Below are 12347 nucleotides of genomic sequence, written 5' to 3' on the forward strand. Positions count from 1 at the left end.
CCCTTCCCTTCCCTAACATCACAACAGTCAAACAGATGATATTTCTTAAATTTTCTCTCCCCTTGCAAATGTTAATTTAAATCATGCTAAATAATACTATTAGTATTACAGTAAAAGTAGTTACTAAGACTACTGAGACTGGTAATCACTCTGAGTGTGAGTGAGTCTGAAGTAGAGGCAAAATGTACAGGGTATAATATTTTTAAAATGAGAAGCAAGGCCTTCAAGACTCACTTGTGATACACTTTGAATTTTTTTTTTTTTTATTTCTAAATTAATTTAATCATTAAAATGTCTGTTCTGTATTTGTTATCATAAAGCTTCAGGTTTAAAAAAAAAAAAAAAAAAAAAAAAAGAGGCCCAAGCGCAGATCTGAACCCGGCATGTTTGGGTGGGAAGAAATTGTCTTTGTGAGTTAGTCACTGCACTACTGCGGATCCATGAATGACATTAAAAAAAATTAACATTTAACTTAATTATAAGCATGCTTTTTTAAGGGCAGTATTCAAAGTGATAACGCTGTTTAAATCATATTATTCTGGTGTATCTTGGGCATTTAAGAATTCTTTTAAGTCCACGGTAAAGGACGTTGCCATCGCCACAATCACAGCGCAATATTTAGCTGTTTTCTCTGGATCTAGAGGGATGTACAAGTTTAGTTACACTCACCGGGTAAGTATGACATGGTCGATTCAATTTCTCTTTTATGTTCATTCCAGTTAATTGAGTATCCACTTTAAAAGATTCATATGCAGTAAACACGTCAATGATGTAGTCTGTGTCACTTTATTAGTGTATGTGTTCTGTCGAGAATTTGTATCTTTCCATTTAATTGCGAACAAGAAAAACATCGCTGACGCTACTGCAACTGGGATGCGGTAATAATCTAATATGCAGTTTTTGGAATCCTGGAAATGGCCTCAAAGAAATAAACCATTAATGATACAGGAAACATGGCATAATTCAGGAGACATACAAACTATTATTGGTATGACTGTGAAGATCTTTTTTCCTACAATTTTTAAGCAAAATTTGGTACTGATGTACAGAGTATTTCCAGAGAAAATGGCAAATCCCCAATTCTAAAGTTTACCACAGCCACACACACATACATAGTACATACACACACATACACACAGACAACTGAACGCCGGGTTATAACATAGACTCACTTTGTTTACACAAGTTGAGTCAAAAAGCACAGTGGTGGAATGTGCTCTAAGTGCAATAGTTAACTATACATGATTTTATGTTATTTTTGGCTAAATATTTCACTGGGGACAGTGAGGAGGGTGGTGTTGGTGGGAGGGGGGCAGGGGGCATTGGGAAGGGAAAGGGGTGCAGGGTTATTTTTTTACTAGTACTGTGGGCAAGTACTAGACTGAAGGAAAGAGGATACTGTGTAGCTAAAAAAAAAAAAAAGGGGGGGGGGGGGGGGGGGGGGGGAGTTGAGTGCATATATGAACTTTGCCAACACACTGATGAAGAAAATATTGATAGCATTATCTTTCAAATGCTCAATTAAAAATGATTTAAAATTAAACATTGTGCTTTTCACTTTTAACTTGCATAAAATTTGCAAAATCATGAAAATTAAACATATGTTTCAAATGCACAGGCATGATCATTGATTTGATCCTATGTTCTGTGGACAGTAGAAAGCCCAAGACAAAATGAAAATGATGAAGTCTGAGTCGACTAATGGACTTAATTAAGTGACTGAGACTTACATGAGCAGGAGCTGAGTTGGGAAGATCTTCATATGCCCTGGAGCGCTCGTCTTCTTCCCATGGCAGTTTGTTGCGTCCCCGACCAGCACTCATGAACCTACGGGGCACCGGGGTTGGGGCACTGGAGTCAGTCATGGGGGTGGACCGTGCTGAACCCGATGTAACAGACTCCAGTTCCATGATATCAGAACGGGCTGTACGAACTGTCCCCCCTCCCACTGCTAAAATCCACTCTGTGTCTGCACTCTGATTGGCAGGGGAAGACCTCTGTGTTGCCGACGTTGGGACTGGGGTAGCATACTCTACCAAACCATCGCTGTTCAGTCGGGGTAGCTGCCTGCGAGCAAGACGAGCTTGTACTGCAGCCATGAGACCTTCTCCCTCAGAACTGAGTTCCACTTGGTCCACAGCTTGAACCAAAGGTTGCAATCGGCCAGACCCCATGGCCTGAGCCAGGACAGCAAAGCATTCCAAGGCAGCTTGTCGCACCTGTCGTTTCACATCTGTCAGTGTTGGACCCACAACCATGCAGATGCTAGGCAAATCAAATTCATAACTTGGAAACGTCAAGAGGGCAGCAATAATGAAGTTGATAATCTCCTGTCTGACACGGGAGTTACGGTGTGATAAGTTATCAAAAATGACAGACAGAACCAGCTGTGGTGAGTAACACTGCATCATCTTCATTAAGACTCGCATAATGGAATGACGGATCACAACTTTGTTGTCTCCCATTCGCTTTGACAACACATTCACAATGTTCTTCACATAGTTCTTCACACTCGCACCAAGACGTTCCACAACACTGTACACTATTTCCAGAGTCACTGTAATTATTTTGAAATTTGAATCATCCAGCAGAGAATTCAGAAAGCTCATGAAAGGCAACATGTTGGGGATGAGTTTTTGGTTGATGTCATGGGACGTCAAAGACAGGATCACTCCTTTCAGATCTTCTACAGCTTGTGCACGTGTTTTGAAGTCTTTCTGGTCGTTAATGCGTGTCATGATGTGAGTGGGTATGATCCCAAACTCCAAACTGTCCATGTACCTGTCTTGTCTATCCAACCCTCCTTGCGTACTTGTCTGTCGTGCACTGTACATGCCAGAGTGATCTTGATTTTCTGTGGCATTCTGATTCTCAAGTTTCCCTGTCAACTGAAGGTAGTACTTCCTCAATGATGGTGACAGTTTTTGAACATAGACTTCAAATTTTTCTTCGCCTAAAAGTTTTTCTATTGAGTCTAAGGTGGTGAGGGACACATCTTTCAAATTGTCTTCGGCTGAAGTGTCCAGTAGTTTCTTTGCAAGGGACTGGACAATTCCATACAGGTTTGCATCTGTGAAGTCCCTTGTGAGGAGCATTGGTAAAGCAGAGATTGTTTCTCGTCGAACTCTAGCATCTTCATTTTCCAGCCCTGTGTTGACTATGGCATGCAGCAATGCTGGGAGATTTTTGGTGTGCTTCATGTAACGATGCAGGTTGCTGATGACGGCTTTTCTCAGTGTGACCTTGCTGTCACCTATGTTAGCAATCAACTTGTTCAAAACAAGAGACATGCAATGATCCAAGTCATCCTCAAGGCTCGGGATCAACTCTTGCAGAAGCACAATACACTTCAGTCTTATCTCCCAGTTCGAGTCCGACAGAGCCAAGCCCAGTCCTCTGAAAATGGATTCGTGATCAGAGTATGGCAGGCGACCTCCATTCCTCTTCACAGTGATGATAAGCTGCTCAAGGATTTCAACCCTTTTCTTGAAACTCTCGTCTCTCAACTGGCCAACAACGTCATTTTCTTCCATATTCCAAACTCCAGAAGAAGTTGGATCTATCATTGGACCCTCACTGAAGTCATGGAACTTAGCAACTTGAATTTTGCTCGCCATTAAACCTACCTAAGTCTCCGACCGTTATCACAGAGCAATGAACTGAAGGCATATATGCCTCTCACTACCGATCATCTCATCCAAAATTCACAAAAGGGAAAACTTGCTTGCCTGACCATCTTCGAATATGAGGACAGTGACGTTCTGACAGCTTGCCCAGAGAATATGGCGGCTTCTCCACAACAACATAAATTGTGTTCATCACGTGACCTGCCTCCACAGCCCCGGATGACGACAAGGGGAATGACTCTTTTACACGTCTGCAAAGTTGCTAACGAAGTAGTCTTCCTTCTGCAGTTTGGTTTGATTATGATTTACTGCGTCGTTTGTTTTTATCTGCCCGCTGTGCATTTTGTTGTATCCCATATCCCAAACTGGGTGAAAGCATTAAGATAAATGTTCAAATAATCGCGATGCTTACTGTATTCTCTTGCGCAGAACCGTAGCGTCAGACAGCAGTCATTATGTTGTTGTTGCTTTTTGTTTTGTTGTTGTTTTTGTTTGAACAACTGGTTGAATAACTTACTGATTAATACAGCTGCTAAGTTAACTGATTTGTTCGTTGTGCATTTTTGTGCATTTATTTATCAGTTTATTAATTTATTCATTTAACTATACATTTATTTACTCTACTATTTTTCTATTCAGTTGGTGTTGATTGTTTTAGTTTTTAGTTTTCTAATCGTTTAAGTATCTTTTGTTTGTTTTGTTATGTCATTTATTTATTTATCTGCTTATTCATTTGTTTATTCATCTGCCTGACCCCAAAAGCTTTTACAATAATGCTTTTTATTTACTACTGGGGCAGCAATGAATTGATCAGTTGTGTAGGAGAGTAGCCGTGTGCCGCTTTATGAATACTGAGGTGAGCGGGGGGGAGGGGGGAGGTGATGTGAGTCACTGTGCTCACTTGACGTTATGCTCATCGGATCGAAATGAGAGAATATGAAGAATCTCTCATGACGGGATGGGAGACCGCAATCAGTGAAGGCCGGGGGGACGGGATGAATGGGGGAAAGGGGAGGAGTGGGGCGGGGAGGGGGGGGGGGGAGCAGAGAAGGAAGGCCTTGGGACGGGATGGATAGAAGGGGGGTTGCGGGGTAGAGAAGGGGGGAAAGAGGGAGGGGGGGGGGGCAGAGAAGGGGGGAAAGGGGGGAGCAGAGAAGGAAGGCCTGGGGACGGGATGGAGGGGGGGGGGACAGAGAAGGGAGGGGGAGGAGATTGATGGAGAGGGGAGGGGTGGGTAGAGAAGGGAGGGGGAGGGCATGGAGAAGGGGGGTGGGGGGCAGAGAAGGGAGGGGGAGGGGATGGAGGGGGGAAGAGAAGGAAGGAGGTGGAGAAGGCGTGGGGGGGCAGAGAAGGGAGGGGGTGGAGAAGGGGGGGGGGCAAAGAAGGGAGGGGGAGCGGATGGATGGATGGAGAGGGGAGGGGTGGGGGAAGGGAGTGGGCAGAGAAGGAAGGCCGGGGAATGGTATGGATGGAGAGGGGAGGGGGTGTGGAGGCAGAGAAGGGAGGCCATGCAGGTTCTCCGGGAGGAGGGGGTTGAGGCCCGGGGAAATGGCTGTCGAGGAGTTTGTGGGTTAAGAGAATGTGTGTGTGTGTGTGTGTGTGTGTGTGTGTGTCTGTCTGTCTGTCTGTGCGTGCGTGCGTATGTTCGTGTGTGTGTGTGTGTGTGTGTGTGTGTGTGTGTGTCTGTGCGTGTGTTCGTGTGTTTGTGCGCGCGCGCGCGCGCGCGCGCGTGTGTGTGTGTGTGTGTGTGTGTGTGTGTGATTGTGCCAGTGTGTTGTGGACATGTCGAACAGTCTTTACAAATGAAAAGCAAAAAATGGGTGGCAACCAAATACACACACACACACACACACACACACACACACACACACACACACACACATATATATATATATATATATATATATATATATATATATATATATATATATATATATATCATAGGTACCGACGCTGTCATTCCTATGATGCTGACAGTCTCAATCGAGGGTTCTATCTCAGTGAACGCGGCAGTCAGAATGTGTGGAAGCACACTGCCGGGGATCAGGATCTGTGTAGACCCCTGAGATCCGTGTAGACCCCTGAGATCCGTGTAAACCTTGCCCTGAGATCAGTGTAGACCCCTGAGATCCGTGTAGACCCCTGAGATCCACCTTCATGTCCCAGTATGGAAGAGGTCATCTGGCTAGCTCCCTATAAAGTCACTGCTTCATATTCCTGGTCCTTTTCCCAGGTGCCTAGTTTGGATCAGATTTAAACCTGTGACTGTAGATGAGCTGAATTCCTAGTTTAGATCAAATTTAAACCTGTGACTGTAGATGAGTTAATTGCCTAGTCTGGATCAGATTTAAACCTGTGACTGTAGATGAGCTAAATTCCTAGTTTGGATCAGATTTAAACCTGTGACTGTAGATGAGCTAAATTCCTAGTTTGGATCAGATTTAAACCTGTGACTGTAGATGAGCTAACTGTCTAGTTTAGATCAAATTTAGATCCATGTTTAGATTGAGATGTGGCTGTTTAAATCAATTAAGTTGGACCATGTTGTCATATTGTCTTTTAAAAATTTTAGTTAATGAAGCCTTAAACTTCGAAAGTATGTCATCTACATAATTGTACCAATCACTACATGAACGTTGATATCCCCCCCCCCCACCCCCTCATCTCTCTCTCTCTCTCTCTCTCTGTAGTATATATATATATATATATATATATATATATATGAGATACTTATATGGCGCAAAATCCCCCCCACCCCCTAAACTGGCTCTGAACGCCTCACATGAAGCAATACATATACACTGTTACATAATAACATACATTTGCACATGCAAAAAACAACACATATATGTGTATATATATTATATACACTAAGCCAAAACAACAAATTGCACATAGGATCACACACACACACACACACACACACACACACACACACACACACACACACACACTATATAACACAGCTATAACACAGAGTTCATAAACACCGCGGATATTGATACATTGTATTCCTTCTTTACTGACACCATTTTACAAGCTGCCGACATATCAATTCCAAAAATGCAATTCACTTAAATCAAGCAAGCATTCAGGAAATATTTGGTGGTCACCAGCCTGTGAAGCAGCAGTAGATAATTTTTTTTAAAATCTAAATTTATAACTTAAATTTTTAACTTATCTGAACAGCAAATCACCAGAGAATCTTATTGAAAAGAAGAAGGCAAACCATCATAGCAACATGGTCATTGCACAGGCAAAAAGACAATATTGGTCTTCCTTCTGTGATAGGGAGATTTCTGATCACAAAGATCCTAAAAAGGTATGGAAAAAATTAATGAAATGAACGAAGGTGTAAATTTGCCATCTTGTCCTATTAAGATAAAAGACAAAGATTTTCCGTCCAATGTAGAGAAGGCAGAAACATATGTAGAAATGTTCTCGGAGTCTATGTGATTGGAAGGTCTCTCACTTAAAAACAGAAAACAGAACCGAAGAGGAGAGCAAAAGTGATTATACAGATCCAAGTCCTGAGTACAAGTCAGTACATCAATGCTCCACTCACGCTCAACGAGGTTAAAGAAGCATTAGTAACTCTCCCTAAAAAGAAAACATCTGTAGGACTTGATGCAGTCTCAAATGAGATGCTGAGACATTTACCAGAAAATTTTGTTGTTTTATTGTTTGAGGTTTTTCAAAAGTGCTGGATTGATGGTTTAATGCCAACACAATGGAAACAGTCTATTGTGATACCAGTTAATAAACTAGGAAAATGCAAAACAGATAAAAGCAGCTACAGGCCAATTGCACTAACATTACATACTGGTAAACTAATGGAAAGAATAATTTTGAGAAGGCTAATGTACTATTGTCATAAAATTAAGATTATCCCAATTAACCAAGCAGGCTTTCAGAGAGGTAGATCTGCAATTGATAATTTGGTAAAACTTACAACACATGTAAAACAACAATTCGCTAGAAGGAAAAACGTTCTTGTAACTTTTTTTGATGTGAAGATTGATCAAGTTTGGCATGCAAAGTTACTCTTTAAACTGAAATCTGTTGGCTTTTCAGGACATATCTATGATTATATCAAAGATTTCCTGAGTGAAAGAAGTTTACAGGTACGGGTCGGGAATACGTACTCGAATCCTAAGACTCTTCACATGGGATTACCCCAAGGTTCTGTTATTGCCCCTGTTCTATTTGATATCTTGTTGAACGATTTACCCAAACACTTATCAAAAGATGTGATCCTAGTGCAATACGCAGATGATATGTGTATGTGGATGAATGTAACTATGAAACGGAATACATCCAAAAGGGCTTTAAACTATATCAAGAAAATATACCAAAGACAAGTAGATAGATTAAATAGATATACTGCTGATAATGGTCTTACATTATCATCAGAAAAAACACACATTATGCTTTTTAACAATGGTACAAACCCAGAAGAGTTACCAACATTTAAGACTGAAAATGAGACAATTCAGTATAAAGATACTGTTAAGTTTTTAGGATTGATACTTACTTCAAAACTAACTTGGAACAGCCATATTGAATATATAATAACAAAAGCAAGAAAATCTTTAAACTTACTCAAAATTGTGAGTAAACAGTACTGGGGACAAGATACAACGATTTTGAAACATTTATCATCATCACTTATTTGATCCAAACTATCCTATGGACAAGAAGTCTTTTTCAATGTTCCAAAATATTTGCTAAAGAAAATTCAAAGCATAGACTGTAAAGCATAATTATAGACTTGCCCTTGGTGTACCTTTCCATGCATCGACCCTCGGAACATACACAGAAATAGGAGTACTACCTTTGGATGAATACGGAAACCTCGCATGTGCTAAATACGTATTGAGAAGCTCGACAACTGAAAATTACACATCAGAGGAAGTAAAAATTACATCCGAAAACAACTTCCCCAAAAGAGCTAAAAACATATCTTATTTAACACTCATTGGCACGTTTGTGTCAAACCTGTTCGAAAAGTCTGAAATTCATTCAGATGACGTAGACACACAGAAGACCGTAAGTCCATATCTCATCTGGGAGATGAATAAAGCACATTTTGATGTTAATCACACTGATATGAAAAAGAATGAAAATCCGAATATCATGGCAACGGAAGTCCGAGTACACCTTCAAAATAGAAACTGTGATCATTTACAGATTTACACAGACGGCTCACTATTAGACAATGGCCAAGCAGGTTCAGCTTTCGTCATACCAAAACTGAAAACGGAGAGATCATAGTATATTGGTAAAAATAGTTCAATATTCACTGCTGAACTTACTGCTGTTCTTATGGCTCTAAATCATATTCTTGATCTTCCAGTTTGCCTTCTACAAGTCTTATTTTGCGTTGATTCCAAATCTGTATTATGTGCTTTAAACTCATCAAATTGTAAGAACAAATCCAAAATCATAATAGAAATCAGCCACATTTTACATCTTTTAAGCTTGAAGGGAATACATATTACGTTTTGCTGGGTTCCTTCACATCTTGGTAGTCTGTACAATGAATGGGCTGACAGTACTGCAAGAAAAGGTACAAAAAACGAACAGGGAACCATAGAACTTTATGTGCCTCTGTCTGTACAAGAGGGTTATCGAATACTAGAAAAAAACATGTTGGAACAAAGTCAGAGAATTATACCAGGAAAACGGCAAAACTTTAAACCATAGTGTAATTAATGTTCAACAACCGGGAACTATCAATCAGTCAAATACATACAGTAATTCAATGAGATTAAGGCAGATTCATACATTATGAAACAGGATAAAACTGAACGCTTTTATAACTAAGTTCAGCAAAGATGTCAGATGCATATGTGGAGAACATATATCTAGCAACTATATAATATTCGAATGTCAGAATCTAAAATGTTTTTTTGCCAGACTTCACCAAAAGTTCTTTTGAATGTGTTATTAACTATTCCAATATGTTATTTACTGTTGCAGAAGGTTTGCTGCGTAGTCCAATAGGACATTTGTTATAGCTGTTTGATGTTGGCGTTTATAACGTTTCCATTTTCCCTGGCGTTGTCCCTCCCTATTCACCCTCCACACATACACACACTTTTACTCCCCACCCCTCCCACAACCCCTACCCCCATGTTTTTTTGGTTTTTTTTTTGTGTGTGTGTTTTTTTTCCGTCTAATATCACTTCAAGTGGAAAGACGTTAAACTGAAGACGACCACACACACACACACACACACACACACACACACACACACACACACACACACACAAGCATTATAAGATAAAAAGATAAACAAATAAACAAATGAAAAATAATATCTAGTCAGTATGTTGCCAAAGCACACAGCTTTACAACACAGCCCACAAAAACAGGCACAGCAGTTATATGATACCATCCGTCAATACGCTGGACGCGTAAAACTGAGCAAAGAGAGTTTTAAAAAGCCATAACTTTTATCAGCCAAATTTAAAGGCAAAAAAGACGTATGCAAAATGACATTTATGACTGACGCTCAATCAACCAGCCAAATGGCTTATCTTTCCTTGTGTGTGAAACAATGGGTGACATGTGTGCAGATTCAACTGTGCTTTGTTAGCACAAATTGTTCAGTACAGCAACTGACTGGAGAAAGCGCGCTCACAAAGACATTCAACAGAAAGTGGGAATAGTTAACCTCCAGCTTGCTTGGTTTATGAATCAACTGTATCCGTGAAATGTGAATAAAAAAAGGCTGTTTGTTCTTTATCTCCTTTCATCAACTGCGTTCTTTGTTCTTTTCCTTCACTGTCACACAGTCAACATGTTGTGGTAGTGACAGTCAGCACGTGGTGATGAACACAGCTGTTTTCCCCGGGCCACGCCGCTGCAACAAGGTCTGGTCTTCACTGAACACGCCAACGGTCACGTCGAGGGTCGTTCTTGACGGGGAGGTGCCTTTGGTGGTCAGTTGTCTGGTTTTCTTCATGAGGAGGTGCCTTTGGTGGTCAGTTGTCTGGTTTTCTTCATGAGGAGGTGCCTTTGGTGGTCAGTTGTCTGGTTTTCTTCATGAGGAGGTGCCTTTGGTGGTCAGTTGTCTGGTTTTCTTAATGAGGAGGTGCCTTTGGTGGTCACTTGTCTGGTTTTCTTAATGAGGAGGTGCCTTTGGTTGTCACTTGTCTGGTCAGTTGTGTGGTTTTCTTCATGAGGAGGAGCCTTTGGTGGTCAGTTGTCTGGTTTTCTTCATGAGGAGGTGCCTTTGGTGGTCAGTTGTCTGGTTTTCTTAACTCACTCAATACGGCCAGTCCTCTCTTCTCCTCCACACAGCCCCCTCGGATGTCCAGTGGGTGTCTGAATGACCCAACCTTTAGCTTCCGTCGTCAGAATTGTGGTATTCTTTGTCAAAATTTACCTCTTCAGTATACGAGCCTTCCGCTTGCAATATTTTGATGATGGTAATTGGGGTGAAACGCTGTTAACGTCGTCGTTTTCGCCGTTCGTATGGAGAGAGTTAATAATGAGGAGGTGCCTTTGGTGGTCAGTTGTCTGGTTTTCTTCATGAGGAGGTGCCTTTGGTGGTCACTTGTCTGGTTTTCTTCATGAGGAGGTGCCTTTGGTGGTCAGTTGTCTGGTTTTCTTCATGAGGAGGTGCCTTTGGTGGTCACTTGTCTGGTTTTCTTCATGAGGAGGTGCCTTTGGTGGTCACTTGTCTGGTTTTCTTGATGAATCCGTCACTGTGCATGGTTGATTGACTGGAGCAGAGCTGACAGTCACTGTGTGTGGTTGATTGACTGGAGCAGAGCTGACAGTCACTGTGTGTGGTTGATTGACTGGAGCAGAGCTGACAGTCACTGTGTGTGGTTGATTGACTGGGAGACAGTCAGCTGACAGTCACTGTGTGTGGCTGGTTGATTTGTCACTGGAGCAGAGCTGACAGTCACTGTGTGTGGTGGTTGATGGAGCAGAGCTGACTGTGTGTGGCTGGAGCAGAGCTGACAGTCACTGTGTGTGGTTGATTGACTGGAACAGAGCTGACAGTCACTGTGTGTGGCTGGTTGATTGGAGCAGAGCTAACAGTCACTGTGTGTGGCTGGTTGATTGGAGCAGAGCTGCAGATTGACTGGAGCAGAGCTGACATCACTGTGTGTGGCTGGTTGATTGGAGCAGAGCTGACAATCACTGTGTGTGGCTGGTTGATTGGAGCAGAGCTGACAGTCACTGTGTGTGGTTGACTGATTGGAGAAGAGCTGATAATCAGTCATTGTGTGTGTACACTTTGGTGGGATTAGAGAGGCACAATATACCAGACGAATCTCAATCAATTATTTCAGTTTCCTAGCGTACTGCGATTTATACATACTGCAAACAGTGGTTGTAGCAGGCTCCTATAGAATGTCTTGGTCACTGCCACAGGCTGTTGCTGACATTGCCCGATATGGACCGTTCAACAAACTCTCCATCATGGAACGCGTTCTGTGATTTGATGAGCCAGAGTACCAGAGAACACTCAGAAGGCAAACGGGACATTGTTGAGAAGCCAGAGTACCAGAGAACACTCAGAAGGCAAACGGGACATTGTTGAGAAGCCAGAGTACCAGAGAACACTCAGAAGGCAAACGGGACATTGTTGAGAAGCCAGAGTACCAGAGAACACTCAGAAGGCAAACGGGTCATTGTTGAGAAGCCAGAGTACCAGAGAACACTCAGAAGGCAAACGGGACATTGTTGAAAAGCCAGAGT

At 41.8% G+C, this 12347-nt stretch overlaps 2 protein-coding genes across 3 annotated transcripts in view; both read right to left on the reverse strand.

The window, feature by feature from the left end:
* LOC143296479 (TOG array regulator of axonemal microtubules protein 1-like) overlaps positions 1–3758 on the reverse strand; it is an 88793-nt gene extending 85035 nt beyond the window's left edge. For both annotated transcript variants that reach the window (XM_076608436.1, XM_076608435.1), the window contains exon 1: positions 1731–3758. In XM_076608436.1, coding sequence (XP_076464551.1) covers positions 1731–3617 — 1887 coding nt within the window. In that variant the 5' untranslated portion in view covers positions 3618–3758. The remainder of the gene's footprint in view (positions 1–1730) is intronic.
* Positions 1–12347, reverse strand: part of LOC143295950 (uncharacterized) — a 343443-nt gene that overhangs the window by 132920 nt on the left and 198176 nt on the right. The window lies entirely within an intron of this gene.

The sequence above is a fragment of the Babylonia areolata genome, chromosome 21 (assembly GCF_041734735.1).
Source record: "Babylonia areolata isolate BAREFJ2019XMU chromosome 21, ASM4173473v1, whole genome shotgun sequence".
NCBI lineage: Eukaryota > Metazoa > Mollusca > Gastropoda > Neogastropoda > Buccinidae > Babylonia > Babylonia areolata.